Raw genomic sequence first — 25852 nt, 5'->3', positions numbered from 1 at the left:
TGCGGTGTGGGTGCTGACCCCTCAAAGGGCGATTTGCCCCAGTGGGCTCTTGTATCTGTAGAGACGACCCTTTGGGTGTGCTAATCAGGTTTGTGGAGCTAATCCAGTATTGCTCTGCTGTGGTCTAAAGCTGGCCACTGGGTGTTATTTCTGGTGTATTTTGGGTGGTGCTCCCATGTGGGCCAATTTTAGCTTTGCCTGTGACTGGTCCAGGGCGACCTGCTAGTACCTACAAAGCTATTTGTGGTGGGCTGCTGCCTGTGTTGGATCTGAAGTCATGTGATAGTGATTTTACTGTGGACCAAGGCTGGCTGCTACCAGTACTGAGCATGGGGCATCTTAGCAAAAGGTCCAGGGTCCTCCTAGGCCTCTTGCCAACTGCCAGCTTCCCATAAGTCTCATCTGCTGAAAGAGGCTCCTTAAGTGTGTAGGCCGAGCTAGTTGACGTGGTGTTGAGAGTGCCCTTGGCAATGCAGCACTAGCTGGGAGGGGTCCCAGGTAGTCATGGAGCATGACGAGTGGTTTTTACAGTGTTAATGCGGATTCAGTTCTTGAGATAGTGCTGGGCCTGTGACCAATTCCAAAATGCACGGAGAACTCAGCAGTCAGCCACCAATTACCTTGGGCCCACAGATACCTGACAGCCACCCAAGAGAGGTTGTTGCACAAGCTTTGGCTGACTGCCTGTCACTAAAAGTTCTGTAGGTCTCTGTAGGCCTTCTGCTGCTGTAAAAGCCTTCTGAAGCTTGTAGGGCAGGGCCGGCTGTCCAAGAGGCAAGAGTGCCCTCAGCGATTGCAGCTCTATCTGGGCAGGGACCCAGAGCATCACAAAGGTGGTGCACATGCATGGATTTTACCAGGCTGATGCTGTCTCAGATTTGGCCCTGTGGGGTTGAGTTCGACACAGGAAAGACGGTATCCTCCTGTAGGGTATATGTGTGGCAGACTTCACATAGGGACAATGGCAGCTGTCCGTCTAGCCCTTACCATGAAGCCATACAACTCAGTCTTTCCCTGCATGTCTCTGGTGCTTGTCAAGTTGCCACCCCTCCACTGGAACCCAGGTGAGGGTTTGTAAACAAATCTATAAGAGGATGTCTGGGTTTCCATCTGCCTTCTGTCTCATTGGAATGGACAGTGTTCTCACTGATTTTCACTGCCAAGTGTTGCTGGGACTCCTCTTCCTGGCACAAGACCCCTAGGCTGGGGAGCCAAGTGTGGGGCTGGGACCCCTCCCTCTTCAGGGGGGACCTCAGTCACTGAGGTGTCCCTCCCACTGCTCAACTACTATCTGTGGGTTTGGGTTCAGCCTGTTTTGTGTCTCTTCCTCTCCTACAAGTCTTGATGTGATCTCTTCTGTATATCCCTAGTTATAGGGATTTTATTTAGCTAGACATCAGACGATTCTTGAAGTTGATAGTTCTATAACTTAGTGGTAATTTTAAAGTGATCCTGGGAGGCAGCAGGTATAGCATTGATCTATTCCACCATTTTGGAACTTCTTCTCTATTAAAGTTTTATTGAAAGTAATATTTGTCATTTTCAGGATCATTTGTTTTTCCCTTGGTTGTCCCATCATACAGGATTTTGTTCTATTTTTACACATTTTACAAATTATACTAACTATACATATTTTTAAAGTCCTCATTTCTTTCTGAATTATGTATATTTGATGTTGATATAACTATTTAAAAAACACTGGTCTTTAATGTTACAAGGCTTATATTTTGGTTTTGAAAAGATTACAATGACAGACTATGGTAAATTAATTGACTAGAAACAAGAGAATAAGCAAGGACACAATGCATTTATCTAACAAAGACATGATGTAGTTTGGAGGAGGGGTCACCCATCTCTTGAAAGACCTAGAACAAATCAGTGTAAGTAATATATATTAGCAATGTATTTTAAGTAAACATTTCTCTCCTTTATTTATATTTGTCTATTTTCATGCTCTTTTATATGTATTTTCTTCTGTTGACCTTGAATAATATTTATTTTATCCATTAAACTCCTTTCCAGAAACTATTATTAACCTCAGTTATTTCATTAGACAGATCTTTGTTCTTCTTCAACTTTTGTCCATAGTCAGAGACATTAAAATAAACAAACAAATAAACAAACAAACAAACTAAAGAAACTGAGAGATGGAGCAAGGGAAAAGAATCCAAGTGTCTTAAAATTCTTGTGTCCTAAGTATTGAAAAGAAATCAACTTACAGTTCACAATTTGATTCCCAGAATTCTTCTGGCTATTATAGTACCTATCGTGTTTCCCTGAAAATAAGACCTAGCCAGACATCAGCTCTATTGCGTCTTTTGGAGCAAAAATTAATATAAGACCCAGTCTTATTTTACTATAATATAAGGCCGGCTCATATAATGTAATATATAATATAATATAATATAATATAATATAATATAATATAATATAATATATATAATATAATATGATACTGGGTCTTATATTAATTTTTGCTCCAAAAGACTTATTAGAGCTGATTGTTCGGCTAGGTCTTAATTTTGGGGAAACACGGTAGCATTTTTCTAGGGAAGGAAAAAACAAAACAAAACAGTGAGCAGATAAAATTTTGCCTACACCCTACTCCTAATTGAGAACATCCTATTTGTCTGATGTCAGTTCTTGAGATTTCTTTTTTGTCACTCAATTCATTTATTGCCAAAGAACAAATTTATATTGTACAGAAATCAGTAGAACTATAATATATACAGGTTGAATTTTTTTTTCTTCTTTTCCACCGCTACTGTCCAAGTGTCAGGTATATATTCCACTATACTGATTAATTCAGCACCAGAAACTCTGGGATAATCCTGATGACAACTTTTTCCTACTTTTTGTCTCTTGTGTATAAATATAATTAAACTTGCCAGTACTCTTTAACCTTTAGTTTCTTTGTGCTATTAAGTTAACCCTGTAAACAAGTCCATGCTAATATGATAGCCAGTTATTGGATTTCATCTTCCCGGTATATCTACACCTATTTAAAATTTGCATGTGACTTCAATGGTGGGAGTGTTTTGTACGCTGGTGATATTTCAGTAGCACACATTCCAAACCTCCTTAGATTGCCAGTGACTCATGCCACCTCCATAACAACAAATAGGCATCACAATAAGAATGCAGAGGAGGTATAGAATTCATTGCCTTCTAGACTCCATTCTTCATGTAACGGTAGGAGCTGTTGCACCTTTCTATGTCATGAATTTCATAATTGCCTCTGCTTCCCTTTCCATTCTCTACAAGTATATAGAGGAACTGGTAAGTCTTGATCAATGAGATCCTATCTCAGTAGGGTTATTGATGCAAAGACTATATAATTAGTGAGTAATTCCCATATTTAGTTATTTAATGACCAAAATGTGCTAGTAGAAGACCATAATTGGCCTATAGATTCCTTTGCTCTTCATAGAGAATGTTTGAAAATTGGGATATTTACCAACACATTCTGGACTTTTGGCCCCTGTGAACAAAACTGAGCTCTGGCAACCCTGGGCTCACATCATCTTTTGGTAACACTCCTTCAGAGCTCACAGCCACTGCTCATTTTAGTTGCAACATGTGTTCCCCGCTCGGCTAGGGTTCCATGTACTCTCCATTCCCTAGACCTCCCTCATCTCATCTATTAAGTCCAAGCCCAAGAGATGTTTGAGTTTAAAATAGCATTTTGTTTTTGTCAATCAGAGCATTTAAAAAACAACATGTAGAATTCATTATCATCTTGACTCCTTAACAGTAATGTAATATGTGCTATGTAGATAAAATTATAGGAAGTTGTATGATCTTCATTTTTTTTTTTTTTTAAATAATATCTTTGCTCATTTCCTTAACTAGGATGCAGTTCTTTAAAAAAAAAAAAAAAAAACTCAATTAAATCACTGATGATATACTTTGTATGGACTTTTCTTTTTCTACTGCTGAAAAGAAATGTTGGTTTAGATAAAAAATTTAACGTGATCCGTTGTCCTGTTATTATCATGCATTTGCCACCTGTCAGTCCCCCAAATTCAAAACTGCTTATTATCCAAGTTGAGTGAATAAATGGATAAAATATATAATAAACAAACTGCTTCCACACTTTAGGATGCCTGCATTCTGTGGAAGGATTTTCCTTGAAAATGTGCCAAGTTTTTTTGTCAACTTTTGGATCACATCTTATTACCCTAACTGTAATTAGAAATCTTGTGAAATTAAGGACCATTAAATTCAATGAGTTTTCAGCATGGGAAATTTGCCCAGAGGCACCCAGCCTTATGGGTCTGCCTAGGATTGGGGTTTCAGTGTTCTCCCTCCTTTCCTCCTATTCACTCTAAAAGGCAGCATCTTTTCACTTAGCTAATTAATTACACCTGCCAACAAGCAGATGGTTCTGGAGGCTTTGAAGCACGAAAATAGCTAGGTGCATATCAGCTAGCTTAAGCTTCTTTCAGTTGCAATTTAGATTATGACTCTTGAAGCACCAGAGAAAATAAAATATTAAATGATTGTAAGGAAAACATTTTAAAATATTTTTATTTCAAAAAATGTATTTTAAGTTATAAATCACCATTCTTTTTTTCTGATCTCAGCACAAATACTTGTAAAATAATTAGGCTTAGCATCTAGTTTGAAGCAATACTTGCTAAATATTTCCATGTAATTATTTTAAACTCTGAAGTCAAATAAGAAGACAAGACCAGGGCCACTTAGGAAATAGTTAAGAATAGTTCTCAAAATATTATAGCTTTTTAGTAAATGTTTCTGTGTTGTTGTTTAACAACCGTGTTTCCCCAAACATAAGACCTAGCGGGACCATCAGCTCCAATGTGTGTTTTGGAGCAAAAATTAATATAAGACCCATAATATAAGAGGGAGTCTTATATTAATTTTTGCTCCAAAAGATGCATTAGAGCTGATGGTCCCGCTAGGTCTTATGTTTGAGAAAACACAGTATTAAGAAATAAATATATGTAACTGGTGAAAGTAGAACTGAGGTCACTAGTGGTACTCCTGCTGACAGCCCTACTTGTATTCCAGATTTTTATGCTATTCTTTTTCTTTTTTTAAATTTTTTTCATTATTTATTTATTTATTTATTTATTTATTTATTTATTTATTTATTTATTTTTATTACTTTCAGGTGTACAAAACAATGTAATAGTTAGACATGTATCATTTATATCCCTCACAAAGTGATAAAACCCCTCCCCAATCTACTATTCTTGTTAGTCATCTTTTGCTTTGTCCTTTTCTTTCTCTCTCTTTCTTCCTTCTTCTTTCTTTCCTTCTATCTATCCTTCCTTCCTTCCTTCCTTCCTTCCTTCCTTCCTTCCTTCCTTCCTTCTTTCTTTCTTTCTTTCTCTTCTTCTCCTCCTCTTCTTCCTCCTCTTTCTTCTTTCAAATAGAGATTATCACTGGAGCTTAATTTTTTATGTAGAATTCTTTCAAATATGACCTAACTATATAAACACATGCCCTACAAAAGTAAATTAAGTATAGAATATGAATGCATACAGATAATTTATGCAACTAGTTTAAATCTTTTTTGAATTTACAATTAAATGTTCAGTTTCATAAAATTTCTGAAGTATCTAATTATATTTCCTATGTGAAAACAATTTAGTTAAGGACTTTATTCTTCAAAAGGTAGCAAAGTCTTAAAGCTGAACATATCTTTTTGCTACAGGTAAATGAAAATTATTCTATGTACAATATATGATAGTAGATTATGAAATTAATGTAAATAAAATTAATTAAATATCCCAACTTCCCATGTAAAACCACATACCACATTTTCTAATATTTTAAATAAAAGTTATTGGATAGACATGTCTAAAGATGGGTATATTTAATTATATCAAGCAAATTAAGTAGGATGATTTTAAATATTTATGGTCCAAGAAGATATATCAGTCCTCTTATGATATTGAGTGGTGTACAATTCAGTTCAGTGAGTTTTCCTGTAGAGAAGATATTTTGATAAAGCTGTATTTAACCATGTGTTTCAATTTTCAATTCCTTGTCTTTCCATCATATGAGCTTTACCTCATTTGCCTTTAAAATGATTAGAATATTAAGCTTAATGTTAAAATAAACTTTCATTAATTTGATTTCACTAATTTGAACACTTTTCTCTTTTGCGCTCTTTATATTAAATGTTCAACAACAATTAATAGGAAAAAAAAACATTGTAAGAATGCAGATGTAGTTGGAGAACCAAATGCTCTACCTATTTAAATTATCAAGTTTCATATTTTTAAAAATACAGTTGCAAAGCACATAGAGGCAGATTCTACGCAGGCTATGATTTTGCGTAGGGTAATTAAAAATCAGTTCACCATACTCATTAAAGAAGAGCTTTCAAGGACTAAGCACTGACACAGTTCCCACAGTACTTGAAAATAATAAAATTGCTTTTTTTTCCCTCTCTTCTTGAACTCAGTCTTTTTTACTTAATTGAAGAGCTTTTCCATAAGTAAGTTCTATTGTGCTGCCTGTTCCTCTGTGTGTACTTTTGACACGGACAAAAGGAATGCACCTCCAGTGATGAGGTTGGGATACAGTCCAGACATCTAACACAGCCAAGATTTTTTTTTTTCAATGCAAAGCTTTTCATGTAGAAAAAGATACCTTAAAAGCATAATTTTACCTTTCAACTCAATAAAATATTTCAAAAAGGACGTCAGGGAAATTATTGTGAGTTCTTAATTATACTTAGAAGTAGATTACATAAGATAGACTTGTGCCTCAGCTCTGCTTAGACTTTTTTCTCCCTTTAAATTTCTTAATCTTTCCTTCTACTATGGAAAGAGTATAGAATAAAAAGTTTAAAAGCGGGATCCCAGCTCAGCAGTTAGAAAGAGTCGGTATCATAGTTCTCTAGAACTCTTACCATTTCTCTCTCTAAAGTTCCGTTTTCTCGTCTAGAAAATAAGACTAGTGATGATAGGACTTCTGTAAGGATTAAGAGAAATACTGCATTCTAAATATACGCTGTAATAGTGCCAGCATTTATGGAGAGGTACTAGAGTGAGGTGGACAACAGAGGGCTCTGGAGCCTGATGGGCATTTGATTCGACTTGTAACAGATCCCTGTCTATGTGTAAGGGATTTGGCGCCCTGTTTAATCGTTCTGTGTCTCATTTGTTATGTATTTGGGGCACAGGAATCCCACCCGAAAAAGATAATTTTATATTTAAATATTTTAAGTAATCTTATGGGTATCCAGAACCCATAATATACTCCTTAAAAGGCATCTGAACTCATATAGGTTTAAAATATTTTTTTTTAAATGAGCAAGCATAAACTTATGTAGTCTAACTTGACCTAATCCTGCTCCAGATTTAGCTCTCTCAAATACATGTTTATGAGAAGGAGCAGAGAAAATTGTGTAGCAGGATAGAATAAATGTGCTTACTAGAGAACTTTTCTTATCTTCTCCTTAATAATTAATAACAATAATAATAATAATGGTATATTAGTTGAAGATTTCTGTATGATAAACACTATGGTGAGTATTTACATATATCAACTCATTTTTTATTTACAATTGCCCTGCAAGAGAATTGTTAGTGTGTGTATTACCATTTTACAGATAAAGGAACTGAGACATGAGGAGGATAACATATGAGACTGAGGTCTCACAGGTAATCTATGGTGGAGTCATGGTAACCCAGCCTGACCACATAGCAGGTGTAGTTACTTACATCCCAATAGTTTCCCCTTCTAGAATGTTGACATCTTGAGTTGACTGAACTGACCAACATTCATAAGCATCTTGGTACTTGCGTCATTTCTTCATGTCCAACCTCAAAGAGCAGCCAAATACCGCAAATAATTTTAAAATCATATTTATTAGTTCTGGCAATGTGGAAACATTCTAAGATAAAAGTGTACCTTAATTTAGAGCATGTGATAACACAGGTTACAGAGCTATACCATTGCATGTGTAACCTATTCTATCATGACATAAAATGTCACCACATAATAATACTTTTTTTTCAAAATTAAGATAAATGAGAGTGGTAGTGCTAGGAGCCATAGAATATAATGATTAAAAATGATATAAGTAGTTTCTGTAGAAATTTCAATTTATTTTTCTTCAACTGTTTTAAACACAGAGCTTAAACTTTGAAAATCTCTGAGCAAATACAGGGTTTGATTACATCTTGTCTTCAAGAGTAACAACTTTTCTTTCCCTATGTCAACCAGCAGTATTATTATAGAAATGCTTGCTACACATCTGGTTTGTATTACCCATTTTATTGATTTAATAAAGAAGACAATACATTTCAACAAAAGTGTGGAGCAGTCTCACTTCCCTGCTTAACCCTGTGCTACACAGTTGTGTTTAATAGTGATTTGTGTTTCCTAATTAATTCATCTTGCTTCAGTAAAAGCTCAGCTTACTTACCCCTGTCCTTTGCAATTTACCGTAATTTCTTTGAAGCACAGTGGTAGTGGCAACGGAGGTAAAGGTCACTTGGAAATTTCCAGCTGAGACTTTGTGACCTGTGGAACTATGCACTAACCTGAAAAGAGGGAAATCTAACAGCTCTAAATGCTATCACAGAATGCAGTTATAGAGATGGCAGAGGTGATTCAAAGGCTTTATTCATCTAGATATCCAGGAATACTCAGTGTGGTAGAAATAGTTACAGAATTTATGATCTTGACCTCAGGAACAGTTTATCTTATAACCCCAATTTTTTTATTAACCAACTTTAGAAATACATTTAATATTTGAATTCAATATATCTAGCTCTAAAATAGTTATACTGTGCACCAAACTTAACTCATTAGGATTTCATATGATTCTCAGAAGTTTTAATTTGGTCTTTTTTCTCCCAAATGATCCATGCTTCAACCATTGGTCCTTTTTCTCCCAAAAGATCCATACTTCAACCATATATGTATGTATATTTTTTAAATTATTTGGATATGGAGACTCCTGAACAACATTAATAACCTATTTTCAAATTGCTAAGCTTTTTTGAACACTTAGTATGTACTAGGTTTTTATTAAACATAATTGTCATTTTCACTGTAACCCAACAAAGTAAATATTATTATTCCTATTTTATAGATAATAGAAAAGAAGCATAAACTTGCTTGAAATCACACAAGTAGAAATGACAAACATGTGCTTAAAATATGAACTAATATATAAACAAATTATGGCATATTCATATAATGAGATAGTACACAATAAAAATGAGCAAATTACTAATACAGGTAACAGCATATATAAATCCTAAAAACATTATATTGAGTAAAAAAAAAGCAAGAGAAAAGAATGCATACTGTATGATTTCTTTTATATAAAATAAATACACAGGCAATACTATTCTGTGATGAGACGTCAGGATAGTGACTTGGGGGAGGCTTGATTAGGAAGGAACAAGGAGAAATTTCTGGAGTGATAGAATTATTCTATGTCAGGCTGGGGTGGTGACTACATGGAGAAAGATGCACAAACACCATATGCATGTATATGTAAAAAGTACAGAATTTAAGTAATGTATGCTAATTTAAAACTTTACACAAACTGATCTAACTCCAAAGCTATATGTCTTTCTATTTTGCCACAGTATTTGATATTTCAGATTTTGAAATCAGTGCTTTATAAAACGATGACTACTCCTATACAATCATTCTGTTCTAATTTTCTCCAGATTAAAACTATTTTAAAAAACAATTTAGACCTACTTGTGTTTTCTAAAGTGTTTTAGTACCAGCTTCTTTGCATTATTTTATGACTTTTTAAATTTCTTATTTAGTAAAATATTCTTTATTTATTATTTTTTACCTTAACATTATAAGCATTTGAGTAGAGACACTGAGGCTTCCAAATCATGTATTTGCTATTTTTAATGTTCTTATATAACCTCTTAAAATTTTTGGTGTTTGAAATTGTATTATAATCATTTTACAAGATTAAATCGTTCTTCTTTCTCTTGCTTTATCTTTTATTTGCAAGCCTTAGCTTGCCAGCCACAAACATACATAGCAATATTATTTATTATTACTGTCATCAGAAAAATCATACTTTTCTGAAATACTCTAAAGAAGAAGTGAAGAAATCACACATTGTGAGTTATTAAAACTATACAAACTAATATTGTAGGTGAGATATTTGAAAGTGACCTTGCAGTATATCCCTGGATTATTGTATTAAAGCCTGCAAATAAAAGGTACAAATCATTTCTGGACACTAATATGACTTCCCCCCTTATTGGTAATGAAAATATTAAAGTCTTCTGATTTATTCTACTGAAGCAATTACATTTTCTGGAAATTTGGAGCAGTTATTTAAGAGGATTGTTGTCTGTAATGACAGCTTTTTGGTGGATGGAGAATAAAAATATTTGATCTTTATGTAAAGGAGTCTTCTAGCTTAATAGCAAGAAGATATTTAATTTCTCATTTTTCTCTTTATATTCCTTTAATTGTGTTCATCTTTATTATTAGAGACATATTGACTTAATATGATTTTTTCATCTATCTTCCAGAATTCATACTTTGTTCTTTTATCTTATAATTATTGATATAATTTTAATATAGTTTAACATATTTTAAAGTGTCATTTTCAAAACTTTAAGTCAGATTCCCTACCAAAAAAAAAAAAAATGGGGATGGTAAAATCTGTTACATTATTCAGTCGTTTACCTGAAATAGAGATTAGGTTTTTCACAATACTTTGTGTTTTACACATAGGGAGACCCTTTCTCAAGTACATGGAAATAAAACTCTTGACTTTAAAACTGAACTTCAAAAATAGTGTTTATGAGGCTCAACTTTATTAATCACTGGGAAAGTACAAATTAAAACAATACCACTTCACACTAACCAGAATAACTACAATTAAATAGATATAAAGAAAAAAGAGGAAGGGATAGTTAACAAGGCTAAGACGCAAGTAGATTTCTCATACACTACTAAGGGAGATATAAATTGGTAAAAGCACTTTGAAAACTGGTTGTCATTATGTCCCAGGCATTACAGTTATACTAGGCATGTGTGCAACCTAAATGTATGCATATGATCACCCAAGGGCATGTTCTAGGATGTTTGTAGCAGCATTATTGGTCCTAGCACAAATGTGGAGATTACCAAAATGCCTCTAAATGTATAGAATACCATACAGCAATGAAACTGAACAATATGGATGAATTTCACAAACATAGTGTTGAGCAAAATGGAGCCAACAAGAAAGAGTACATATGGCATTATTCCATTTATGTAAAATACAAAAATAGGTAAAAGTGATGTTGTTCCAAGTCAGGATAAAGATTCTAATTGGGAGTGATGTGATGAAGAAAACATGACAAAGGTTTCCGTGGTGCTGAAATATCCTAATTCTTGATCCAGGTGCTGGTTACATGAGTGTGTTCAGTTTGTAAATATGCATTGCATATGATATATGCACCTAAGTATGTATGTCCTACTTCATTTAAACATTTGAAAAAAATATTTACATTTGCTCAAGTCACAAGATTTATGTTTTACAAATATAATATCCAGAATATTCAAGGAGATTTTTTTTTTAGTCAGTGTGACAGAGATAGCTTATTGTAGGAGACAACGGATTTTAGGAAATATCCGTGACCATTGTTAACTTTTTTTTTTTTTTAATTTATTGGGCAGACAATTGTTAGTGATTTCTTAGGCAGACAATTACATAGATTTCAGGTGTACAAGTCTGTATTACATCATCTATAAATCCCATTGTGTGTTCACCAACAAGACTCAGTTCTCCTTCCATCACCATATATTTGATCCCCCTTACCCTCATCTCCCACCCCGCACCCTCCTTGTTAACTTTTAAATAGTATATACAAGTTTAGCTTGTCATATGACAACCCAGAGCAAAGAATATGATTCCCTACCTTCTATGTGCCTAACTGTGGCTCCGTGACTGAATTCAGACCAGCGAGATAGAAGTATGAAAATGTCACGTGGCTGTTTTCAGGGACCTCTATTAAGAAACAACATGTACTCATCCTCTGTTCTTCATGCTTTCTTCTGTCTTTTACATGGTTGTTACCAGATGGAAACTCCTCTTTTATTGAAGATAGTGGGGCAAAAAGATGAAATGGAATCTGGGCCTCTTGATGACTGTGGATTTTCCGTAATAGCTTTGAATCAAAAAGCCAGATTTTTATATAAAAGAAAAATAAAACTATATGTTTTATTAACTATAATCTACTGCTAAGCAACACAAAATTAATATGAATATATAGAAAAAAATCATTGCTCTTGTTCATTCCACTCAGCAAACAACTACTAAAGTAATTATTAGGTATAACGTGTAATCAACAACTGTATGACAAATATTGTGAGTACAATACTTCCATTATAGAGTTGAACAAACTGAGTCTCATAAAGGTATGCAAAGTCACACATCTAGCAACTGGAAAAACAGAGTTTGAACTTACCTCTACTCAGTTAACTAGATTCAGTATTATGGCCTTCACACTCAAAGCCCTGGTAGTGGAAAAATCTATCTATCTGTCTTTATCTATCTATCTATCTATCTATCTATCTATCTATCTATCTATCTATCCATCCATCCATCCATCCATCCATCCATCCATCCATCCATCCACCCATCTACCTATAGTATATCTGTCTACCTATAGTATAGAATATGTTATAACATTAATATGCACAATGGATTCATGGAGAGGGTGGGTTAGAAGCAAAAAGTTGAATTTGGCATGAGATAATAGAACCTGAATTGAGTAGCAGCAGATATAAAAATAAGACAAATTAAAATAGACATTTATAAGGAACTTTATTTAGGATAGCATGACTGATCAAGCATAGAGGCGAAGGAATTAATGATAAATATCAAGTTTTGAGTCTACAGTTTATCCTTGAACAATGTGATGACCAAAGGTGCTGACATCCTATACAGTCAAAATTTGAGTATAACTTTTGAGTATAACTCCCTCAAAGCCAATGAATAGCCTTTTTTTGCCCCAAAAGCTTACCAATAAAATAAGTATTCGATTAACATATATTTTGTAGGTGATGTGTATTATGTACTATATATAGTCTTATAATAAAGTAAGCTAGAGAAATAAAACAGTGTTAAGAAAATAGTAAAGAACAGAAAATGCGTTTATAGTATTTATTGAAAAAACCTGTATAAGTGTACCTGCACGGTTCAAACCATATTGTTCAAGGGTCGACTGTAATTGACTTAGAGCACATTATTCTGATTTTAAAGGCAATAAGGAAATAAGGGGGAATACAAGTTTAGAAGAGATCATTAGAAGAAAAATATTAAAGATGTTGACATACATAGAATTATAAAGATGCTAGAGAACAATTTGAGAAGGAAATCCTATATTTTTAATTTAAAAAGTTACAGGAAAAATTTATTTTTAAACTTATCTAGAGAATATCAGTGAGTTTAAGTGGAATACTCTTCCCTAATAGATAGAAATAATTGATGCATTAAGGTCACACTGATTTCATTCAATATTTTATGCGATTTATAATGTAAATATTATTTAGACATAAGGAGGAGATAGCACCAATATTAATCCATCAATTAAGCAACTAAAGACTTTCTACAAATATCAATCATGTTCTGACAATGTTATTATCATCATAACCATAAAAAACCTTTGAATTTCTTTTAAGTGCTTGACAATTTCTTTGGCATTAAGGCCACAGGAAGATGTACGTGTTGGTTCTCATCCTCTAGAGACCTACAATACAGTAGAGGAAACGAGACAGATACACAAAAGAATAAAGAAGCCAATGCTCCGTGAGATGAGTGGCTCATATCATCAGTGTTGTAAGAGTTAGAGTCAGTTAACCTTCAAAAACTAGGAGGTTGTATTAGACTTCTCAAAGGAGCTGGGACTCAAGCTGAAACATAATGAAAGCTAAGAATTCAAGTGGATACTGAATTATATATGAATACTTTGGAGTATTATAGAGAACATCTCTGAGCTCCATGTGGTTGAAATCAAGAGAGTTTTGCTATTGTTTTCTATCTTAAGCTGATTTCCAGCCAATTCATCTAATAATTTCTTCTTGGAATTGCCTTGCTCTGATCGAAAAACTGTCCACTGTTACTTCCTAACATTTGGTATCTGCAACCATGAGCTTTTGATTCTGATCATCAAGCTGAAATACAGAAGGTTACATCACTCATTTACGTTATCACCCGCTCCCCATTTCCAATACAAATGTGACATTTCAATTTTGCACACTTCAACTCTCCTTAAATCATCTGTATAAAAACTTCAAAGCTTGATTGATGATGAATGAGCCATTGTCTCCTCAAGCACCCGGTTCTCATTAGCCTTTAGAGTCTCAGCTTATTAATAATGAACCTTGAGGGCTGACCCAGTGGGATAGCAGCAACTCATTGTGCTCCCAGCTGAACTGTCTGGGTTTGGGAAAGATACAGGAGTCTCTGGACCAAGTCCATTCCAGGGATGATGTATTAACTATCACAGTTGGATGATGTGAGCTTTATTACTTTTGTATCACTATCTGCCAACAGACTTGTGTGGCTTAAGGTGATGACAGTGAGAAAGACACATTGCTTTATGTCGGAGAAAGTCTAGTAACTGCTTCCTGCAGCTTCACCTTGAAAATGGGCTTTTGCCACTTTGGATTTTGACGTCTTGATTGTGACCTTTGGCTTGAATAGGCAATGTAAGTCTGATATATGCACTATTAAAACATCCCGTCTGTAATTAGACAAGTGCAATATGTCTAATCTTTATTTTTATGGTCATTGTAATTCTAAGGTTGACCTGTAGATGCAACCATGCAAAACGAGACATTTAGATATACAGTCAAGAATTAAGGTTAAGTATTTCATTCTTGCTTACTAGGTCTTTTTTTTTTTTTTTTTTCGATTGTGGTTAGTAGCTTTGTGAGTAGAAGTAAAATGTTTCCCATTGATGGCAATCATATAGCCTTAAGTAGAATATGGTTAACTAGATTCAAAATTATAATCTTTATTTTGTAAAAAGAAAAAGGCGTTCAATCTTATTTATGAAATGGTTACCAATTGTGCATAGGGTCAAAGCAATTTTGCCGACTTCTGAAACCTAGTAAGGAGGTCATATCAATCCGTATTTGCAGCAGGGATGCTACATCACAATTAAGCTAGTTCATACAGGGAGGGGAAAAGCCGTGATTCGGTATTTTATCACATTTTCTTTCGAGAGAATATATTTGCAAAATGTCAACAATTCTCTTAATGGTCATTCATCCCCAAATTCACTATAATAACTAGCATTTGGAAAGAAATGAAGAGTAGAAAAGAACTTATTTAAATAATACAAACATTTCCTTCTTCATTACACTCATGCAAATGGGACTACAAGGAAGAAATGGTTAAATGGACACTATGGATTGGAAGGCTAAGATGCCAGTACTGTGTATGCCCTCTTTAAAATGTCATATTGGCACTTTACATCTTCCTAAATGACAATTTAAGGAACTATATGAGATAGATTTATGGTTCAATATAAAGCCATGCTTTTAAAATTCAGTGTAGCATACGCTAGATAATTTGCACAGGTTTGGGGAAATTTGGTATGTGTGGGGTAGCTCAAAATCATTATGAATCAATTGATAAATAATTGAATTTGCTGTACAAAATAGGTTTAAGGATACCAAGGAACATATCTAAATGTGCCCTGTAAATGTCAAACACACTGCCTGCAGTAATTTTGTACATTATCAATTAAAAGCATTTTATCATAAAAGTTATCTTTTCAGTTTATAAAAACTAACCTCAAAATTAGATATATATTTATATTTTTTCCAAAACTCAAGATATTATATATTTATTACTCTATTCAGAATACATTTTCCTAAACTCACGATATTAGATTTTCTTTCACAAGGCAAATATTTATTGTGTGTCTGGCTTGTACCTTGCATAATGCTAGACACTGGGGATACAGTTTTGAACAAAACAGACATAATGAAATGCAGAACCAGTTAAGATAAGCTATAGAATGTCTATGGAAAAGCATCATGTTCATTCTTACTTTAATTTCATCAGAATGAAATTTAAAATTAGGAACTACAGTAGAAATTAACTGATCAATGTTTGTGGCAAGTTCCATGATACTTATTTTTTCCTGCTCAATTTAACAAGTATTCATTGAGTAACTATTGTTCAAGATGTGGTGCTATAGTGATAGCACTGAAAAATAGCCTTGCCTTCATATAGTTTCATCTAACATGTCAGTTATAAATCGGGTGCTACATATGTTTAATTTAACATAATGGAGAATGGTGTGGTTTAGAATTATTTTAAATACAAAAGGATTCACAATATTTTTACTTGACTTGCATGGATTAATCTAGTAGGAAATGTTTGAGACGCAAGCATATGTAAGTGTTTACTGGAATTTTTGAGTAATGAAATGATATTTTTTTCATAGAATGCCATATTTAATATATCTCACTGTATTTAACCATGGCATTTATTACAAAGACACAGTGATGTTTTGTGGACGTGCTGGAAATATTTTTATATGATACGATAAAATGCATAGCAGCTTTGTTCTACCAATTGTTCCAATAACCAAGAATCTATTTGTGTCTCTCTTAATTTACTCTGATATATGTTCTAGAGTACAAGTGACATACAATGGAATGAGATTACCTTGAGTTTGCTTACTTATTCAACATTTCCAGAATCTTTTCACTCTTCTAGACTATATACGTCTTATTTGACTATCGATTAAATTTGTGTCTCATTTGCCTATCCTTAGAATTAGAAATTGTCTTTCTGTCATGGTTTTAAAATTTAATTATTAATCACTTAATTTTATGTGAGTGGAAGGGACACTCTTGGGGTAACACAGATGATACCTTCCAATAAATCTTTAATAATACTTATGGAAAATTCCCATGTTCCTGTGTTAGAAAAGATACAGCTACAGTATAGCCAGACATTTTTCTGGTATCTTTTTGGATAAATATCTTACCAAGCTGTTCTCTTTTTCTAATCCTTGTCCCTCATTTTAATTAAAAATATAATCAATTCTCTATGGGCAACCAAGACAGAAACTTTAGGTTAGCCCTATGTCCAGTAAATAATCTATGTGTCTATCAACTCTCATATAGGGCAATACATTTCCCTAGAAGTTCATAGTCCAGAAATAAATCTAACTGAATATTTCCCAACAAAAGCATATTAAATAAATATTTTAAAATCATATAAAGTTATACAATCAATGCAAATTATACAAATGAGTAAATGCAATTTTAACTTAATATCCTGAGATATATTTACATAATCAAGTCTATCAAAAGAAAATGTAAAATAAAATATACAGTAAAACTCTATCAATGTCAATAAAATACATGGTTTTTGGTTGCAGGGTTTGACATTCAACTATACAGTAGGATCTAAGCCAAATGTAAAAGATATAAAAGACTAATTTCAGGGAAAATACACTCATACATGAATAAACTATCCATCATTAAATACTAAAAATTGATAAATCCTCTTGATCAGAATTGCTAGCAGATGCTCGGTTTTGAATTTAGGATGATAAAAATATCATCCACATTAATCATGATTATAGTCTTAATTTAAAATTTGAACATGTAAGATTATACTTGAATTATTATTGCCTCCTTTCTCAATCCTTTTTGAAGTATTAACGAAGCTCTTGAACAAAATATTTCAAAGAACAAATGTAAACATTGGTAGCAGAGTAGTATTGTAGAAGAGATTTGATGAGATTATTATTTAGTATAATATAATCTGATTCTATTTGAACATTTGTAAATAGGAAGTTAGAGAGGAATACTATGTCCCTTCATTATAAACTATTTGAATTAATATGTGACTCTGGAAAAATATAGACTCTTTCTACAATGTTTGAACAATTACCTTTTCTCTTCACGTTTTCTTTTTTTAAGTAGAACTTATCCAAATGCAGACTGAAAAATAACCTTTATTTCCTGGATAGTAGTCAAAATATCCTTTCTTTGTCACCTAATAAAGAATTACTCAGATAGCAGAAGAGCATCACCTAGTGTCTCATGAGAAAGCTATTAGTATGAGACCGTCACATTAGTTAGATAGAAATGTAATGTCAAACTTTAATGTAGAAATCCATTTTCACAATCTTTCTTATGTCTTACATCTCTCTTCTGCTTTGATGAAGGTTGTATGATTAGGTTATGAAAAATAATGAACTGGATTTTAGAAGTAGAAAGATTATCTAATTTCTTTTCTTTTTTTTTTCCTCACCTGAGAAAATGGAACCAATAGTCAGTGAAAGGATTGATGATAGAAAGGAGAGTTATTTTAAATGTGGGAAGTCCTGCAAAGTCAAAAAAAATTCTGGAGGATTTTATATATGCAACACAGGAAGGCAATTTAGATGTGTCTACCATTTCTGCATCCACAAATACCTCTTTTATGGAGTCACATGTTACTTTCATTATTTTATGTCCCTCTTTGGTTTGAGGTGACTCTTTTAAAGTTTAAGTTGGGAGATGCACAGGAGAGATGATTTTCTCAAGGCCATCATGGAAGACATTGTTGCTTGCCTTCCAAATATCCATCCACTTCTTCTCCCTCACTAACACCAGTTGCTTGTTTGGATCTTGTTCAAATATTGATATGTCCACCTATATACTTGCTTCCTCAGCCTCACTTGCAGTAAGAATGGCCATGGGCTATCATTCTGGCCAATGAAGTACAGGCATAATCCCTGAGGAGAATATCTCTTCACAAATAGATAGTTGGAGCCTCTTTAGGAGGAAGTTTCTTGCTTGCTCTTCTTTCTTCACATGCCTTGAATTCAATACACAATTTTAAATGCAGCAGCCATTTTGTGCCTGGAGAGAATAAAGTCGACACACAAAGCAGGTTGTGGGTACTGTGGAGTAGCTAAATTAATCTCCATAACTGCTTTCTATAGGTTTCTTATCTTGTGAGAAAAATCATCCGCTATCTCTTTGAAGTATTATTCATTGGGTTTTTGTTACTTGTAACTGAATGCTTTATAGACTGATACATGATTTCTCTTAACTTCATTTTTTTTTTTTTAATTAAACAGAGGGGGAAATGTAGCTATTGGGCAGGAAGACCTTATGTATATTTCTAACCAATTTCTTCAAATAATAAGAAAAGTATTTTGAGAGGAAATATCTACTTTTTTTAGGATAACTTAGAGCTATCTGAAAAAGAAGTGATATATATGGTCGGTCATTGTTCAGGAAGACAAGTTACCTGATCAAGGCCAGTGTTGTCAAATAGAGAAACAAGCATTAGTGTATTTTATCTCATGGTCATGCCATTGTCCCAATGACGATAGGGTATTTTATTATATCTTGTGCTGTTCTTAAAGAATAATTGGCAATTCTATTGAACCTGCTTGAGACAAAGAATATTTTTGTGATTGAAGCATTCATTTTAACTTCCATTTTGTGTTAATTACTTACCTACTGGCTCCAGTCAATTTCACATTGACTGAAATAATTTTTATTAAGGGAAATTTGGCAACTTGTACCAAAAGTCTTAAAAATCTTCATACTCTATGACCGTGTAATGTCACTTGTGGAAATTTATTTTGAAGAACTAATCTAAGATAAATACATTTAATGACCAAGAAGAAGAAACTGATTTAAAAAATGCTACTGAATTTGTGCTCTGGTATATGTCATGTTCTCACTAGAAATAATGTAGAAAAATATTTAATTATCACTAACTGCTCACCACTTAACCTTAAAACTAGCAGATCATGAAATACTCCAGTTTCAGAGGAGGAAAAATAAAACAAACAAACAAAACAAAACAAAAACAGAAAAGTGTCTATAACAAAAAGTTAAGAATGTTACCTCTTAGTGTTTGGATTGTGAGTGGTTGTTTTTCTTTTTTTCCCCCTAAATTTCTAGCATCAGTTTACATGATACAGTAAAATATATTTTAAAAGGTACCTTGGCTATTTACAAAGTAAGTCTCATGTAACATTGAAAATAGTTTAAGAATAATGCATTTTGATAAACTACCTTTTTATCAACAAAAAGTCTGACAACAAATCTTTGTTTGTTTGTTTGTTTGTTTGTTTTAATACAGAAATCCTAAACGGTGGAGTCTATGTAGACCAGAACAAATTTCTTTGTTATGCAGACACAATTCATTGGCAAGATATTGTTCGGAACCCATGGCCTTCCAACTTGACTCTGGTGTCAACAAATGGGAGCTCAGGATGTGAGTAGTGTTACCCTTTTTAATGTCTCAAAATGTTTTTCTACCTCTTGTGAAAATGAACGACTTTTGTTTATCATGCCATTAATAATATTTTGAGTTTTGATTGCATCCACTGAAATGTTCAGTTACATATGACAGTTATTTTACTTTAAAAAAAACAAAACTCTCTTTGTAGTTTGATACTTCCCCTTTACAAATTATCATTAATATGAGTCCTTTCACTAAATCTGAATTACTTTACTGTATCTCCAATATCTAAATATGTGACCCATTGTCCATAAATTTAAGGACAATGTATTACTAATACTTTAACTGTTTGTGACCCATACTTCACTGAGTAAAAGATAGTAGAACAAAATTTACCTATCTTTTTACTTTGATTTAAAAAATATTAATAATATTGAACATTTTAGATGTAAGCCTTCATTTGCCCCTGAAACCTTCATGGTAATATTTTTATGACAATCTCAAATACTATGAATTGAGTGGAGAAATATAGATTTTTATATTGAAGAAATATATGTTATATTCTGATCTTAGCCTCATAAGCTATCCAATTTCCCATTCTTAAAATGTATTGTTTCTACCAAAGAGAATTTATCAAATTCAAAGTGTTTAATACAATTAACTGGTAAACAAGTAATATTCAAACTATCATTAAAAATTTTGAAAATTAGTTTGCCAGGAATCTATTTCATTTTCATAAAGCAGGCTGTGCTGTCCCCACATTTATTATTACTGACATTTGTATGAGAACAGAATCTTTATCAAGTGTTAACCTGGGTTTTATATTTCTCATCTATTATTATATATTTCCCACCTGAAATCAAAACTATCTTCACGCAGTTCAATAATTATTTGAAATTGCACTGATTGTGTTATGACACTTATGTAGGAAATCAAACTCCAAGGGACAATTATTAAGTTTCATGATGGTCCTAAGAATATAATGGGAAATATGAATATATTTGATTTAAACTGACAGCTGTGTTTTCAGTAAACGGCTAAAGTTTTTTTTTTTAAGTAGAGTAACATAATTTTCTTGTCACCATTGAGCAGAAGTTTGTATGAGATTTCATCGTTACAGTGTTCAAGTTGCCTACTTCTTAAAATTACATGTGAATAAAAAATTGAATCTATTCACACTAACAAGGCTAATGATGTGCTTCAGAAATGGTTCTCATTTTCAGTCTGCCCAGACTATTGTACAATTTACGGGGGGGGGGGGGGAATGCATAGTGGTATGATACGATGAAAGGCCTGCTAGCTCTCAGCAGATTAGAGTGACTAGCCTGTAATGCATAAACAACATCAGGCAATATTAAAGCCCAAAACAGAAACCAAAGAGAAGTGTGTCCCCCAGCTTCACAGGATGTGAAAAAAGAAAGGTTTGTTGCACTTTCACATATGGCATTTCTTTTCGGAGCAAATTTGGATGGCTGTGCTTATAATTAGTCAACTGTCGCTATATGTGTTTGTGCACGCGAATCATTCCAGGCACAAAACTTACAAATGCCAAGTAGAGCCATAATGAATGGTTCTTTACAAGTTACCTACCAATTGCTTATCAAACTTTTATTCTTTATATACTAGTTTCATTTTGTTGACACATTATGTAATATACACTGCATGACACCATAGTTGATAATAATGAATCAGCTGGTCTTTGAATATTGGTTTCCTGTGGTTTTATCCTCAGTCAGATTCCTTCCTTTCTCCCTGTTGGTGATCAAAGGCACTCTCATGGGTTTAAATGAAACTTCTATTCTGATGGCTCCCAGAACTACCGGTAACAATCAACCAGTCTCCCAAGTTAAAAATTTAGTGGTCATTATCGACTTCACCTTCTTGGTGTTTGGCATTTATATAATCATTAAATCATGCTGAATTTGACTATTTCTTGATTTTGTATATTTCTTATTTCCATTATTCCAGTACAACACTTCATCTGTTGCCTGAGTAAAATGATCGCTGAATTCTTAATAAGTCCACAGACTCTTGTGGCAGTTTGACACAACCCATAGTCCCCTTCTCATAGTATTTTTAGGTTAATAAATCAACACAAAATAAGGATTGCATATTGTAAATGTATAAAATATCAATAGTTACAAAGGATTACAAGAAAAATAAATTATATAAAAATACATTTATCATCATATTTAAAAATAAATATATGATATAGTAATATGCACCATTGGTAGTATATTGAATAATAAGTTCAAACAGTAGGATTAATATTAAATTTTCTTTTGAAGTCTTGATAGGCACAAATATTATTTTAAAGAGAATAGTCACTTTAGCAAATGATGTTGGGTGAACTGGATATCTAACCACAAGATTGAAGTTAGACTTTTATATTATATATAAACATTAATTCAAAATAGATTAAAGACCTAAGCATAAGTTCCCAAAGTATAAAACTCCTAGAGGAAAACATAGAGGAAAATCTTCATGACATTGGATTTGGCAATGATTCTTGGATATGGCACCAACAGCACTGGTAACATAAGTAAAAATAGAAAAATGGGGATATATCAAACTTAAAAAAAGTCTGTGCATTAAAGGACATAACCAACAGAGTGAAAAGGCAATATACAGGCTAGGAGAAAATAATTATAAATCATATATCTGATAAGGGGTTAATGACTAGAATATATAAAGAACTCCTACAACTCAATAATAGCAACAACAATAAAAAAGTAAACAACCTGATTCAGAAATTAGGAAAGTACTTGCATAGACATTTCTGCAAAGATGATATGCCAATGGCCAATAAGATATGAACAGATACTCAGCATCATGCAAATAAAAACCATGAAATGTCTTCTCACACCTATTAGAATGACTACTATCAAAATAGTGAAACGTCACAGGTACTGGTGAGGATGTGGAGAAATTGAAACCCTTGTACACTTTTGATGGGATTACAAAACCGTGCAATTGCTATGGAAAATAGTATGGTGGGTCCTCAAAAATTAAAATTAGAACTACCGTATCATCCAGCAAACCCACTTCTTGTTATATATCCAAAAGAATTGAAACCAGAGCCTCAAAGAGCTATATTTGCACACTTATGCTCATAGTAGCCTTATTCACCATAGTCAAGAGGTGGAAGCACCCAGATGTTCATAGATGAATGACTGGATAAACAAAATGTGGTATAGACACACAATGGAACATTATTCAGCCTTAAAAAGGAAGGAAATTATGATACAAGATCTCACTGAGACACTGAAAGAGCCAAACTTCAGATGCTCCAGAGCCTACAGTCTTTTCTTTAGCTTACACCAGAGGCCACACTCATTCTCTATTGCTTTCTAAAAACCAAAAACCAGCCAACAATAGAAGTGGGACTCTGCAGGAATTGTCAAATTCATAAAAGAGCATTACGTTTAGGAACATAATTGCAGAAGTACTTATTTGTTTAAACCAGATGTTCTGCCTGTGTTCAAACCAGTAGTAAAATTTAAAACTTTCTTTTGATTTTAATATCTTAATAATTGCCCACTCCTAATAATGCCTGTTGTGTTCCATATAGATAACGTGTTTCCCCGAAAATAAGACCTAGCTGGATCATTATCTCTAATGCATCTTTTGGAGCAAAAATTAATATCAGACCCGGTCTTATTTTACTATAAGACCAGGTCTTATCTAACATAATATAATATAAGACCAGGTCTTATATTAAATTTTGCTCCAAAAGATGCATTAGAGATGATGATCCGGCTAGGTCTTATTTTCGGGGAAACACGGTAACTTTCTTGAACTAGGAAATAATTGTCTCAGAATAGAGTGGAATTTAAACTGATTTTTTTAGTTTACGAACATTGTTACTCCCTCAATGTTAACACATTTACATAAAATAGAAGCAGTCTTCCAAGTTTCAACTTTTATAGTAGAGTTAAAAAAAAGTGGTAAGAAAATTTACCAGCAATGCATTTCAGTACAACGTCAGTTTATGTCTATTTTACATGCAGATATGTAATTTTACATAAATGCACATATAGAGTCAAATCATTCATAGTCTTTTTAAAAGATTATTTAAAATAAAGCTTAAATTAGGGAAATAGAAAAATGTAAATGTATTAGACAGGATAAATGAGTCCATATTAATTCAAAAGATAGCTTTTTGAAAAGACCTGTAAAGTAGAAATAGATTCTTCACAAACTTTGTATTAAAAAAAAATCAAAAGCACTAACGATCACTTAGGAATACAGAGGCAATTATTCTAAAAAAATGTTATCAAATAGAACAAAAGGAATCTAGGTATGTATTTGAAAAATGAGAGCAAATAGCAGTTCTGCTGTCTTTTTAATGTTCTTAATGAGAGAGTAAGAACTTGAACCTGACCCATATCAGAGAGGGCCTATGAGACTACATTATAAGATTTTCAGGTTGACTGAAATTCACTCCAGAAATTAATTTTTATTTAAGAACATTATAAGTTGCAAGCACAATACACCTGCTAGCTTACTTGTGTGTGTGTGTGTGTGTGTGTGTGTGTGTGTGTTTTAACTTCTTGGGATAAAAGTGCATTAAGTTTCACTTTTTAAGTAAAATTTTCATGACACATTTTGACTTTCATTATATGCAGTAGTTTCCTCTCAATCTACTATTTTATCAAATAGTATATATGTATATAAAGTTAAAGAAGTGTGATCCTTGCATTCCAGAAAGTGGAAAGGTATTATTTAGTGGTACCTTGCCTCAACCCCAGGTGGCTGAACAGAATTCTCCCATAATAGACTGAACTTAGCTCATCTCAGTCTTCAATCTGGAATAAATTCCGTTGTCTCTCCACTCTGGCCTCATTCTCTCACTACCAACCGCAGCCTCTGCTGACAGTGACGCCAGTAACCTCACAGCTGTTCTGAGCACACCCTCAACACTTTGAGACCCATTCTACCCTGATTCCTTCAAAACACAAATGAGACTAGTTATCAACAGGCTTTTGCTAATAATCAGAATGGTTATAGGAAGGGGGAGCCTCCAGAGACGCCTAAACTCCACATTCCGGCTCCTGTGTTACCAGTGGGAATATCCCTCACCACTGGGACCCTGGGACCATTACCAACTTTACGTACCAACTCCTTTATTTTTTCTTAGGCTTTTTACCCCTTTTCCAGGTGAAGGCTCATTTCATCTTCTGTTTCTGAATTAGTGGAAACAGTAATTTTTACATAAGGAAATGCCTATTTCAGGCACAGTCTATAGCATGACTCTGTTAGAAAACTGTTAGTAGTGCATCTCCCCAAAGGACTGTTTCTTCAATCTTAAGTTATAGCACAAGTCAGTGGTGTACTGGTAAACATTTAATAGCCACTCTACAAAACGTAGGGGAAAAACATCCCAATTTGTAGAGCTTGCTAATTTCCATGGTGTAAACATTCCTTAGCATGATCCTGAGAAACCGATGTGGATTGTGGAATAGATGCCCAGATAGCATGCCATTATGTAGCATTTCCAACCATACACATTCAATAGACATAAATAAACTCAATTTAATAATAAAAAATATAGTAAACTAATCAGGAAATGATGAATTTACAGTATATATTACCTTTGTTTAAATACAATTTAATTTTGAGTTTATATAATTTTATATTTAGAAATGAGTGTATTTAATA

At 33.3% G+C, this 25852-nt stretch overlaps 1 protein-coding gene across 7 annotated transcripts in view; it reads left to right on the top strand.

Moving 5' to 3' along the window:
* The window catches only part of ERBB4 (erb-b2 receptor tyrosine kinase 4), a 1035063-nt gene that overhangs the window by 666965 nt on the left and 342246 nt on the right, over positions 1–25852 (top strand). For all 7 annotated transcript variants that reach the window (XM_074312694.1, XM_074312715.1, XM_019727015.2 and 4 more), the window contains exon 4: positions 20090–20224. In XM_074312694.1, coding sequence (XP_074168795.1) covers positions 20090–20224 — 135 coding nt within the window. The remainder of the gene's footprint in view (positions 1–20089; positions 20225–25852) is intronic.

This window comes from Rhinolophus sinicus, linkage group LG01 (assembly GCF_036562045.2).
Source record: "Rhinolophus sinicus isolate RSC01 linkage group LG01, ASM3656204v1, whole genome shotgun sequence".
Taxonomy (NCBI): Eukaryota; Metazoa; Chordata; class Mammalia; order Chiroptera; family Rhinolophidae; genus Rhinolophus; species Rhinolophus sinicus.
Note: the sequence above shows the minus strand (reverse complement) of the source record. Positions and strands in the feature narration are given on the sequence as shown.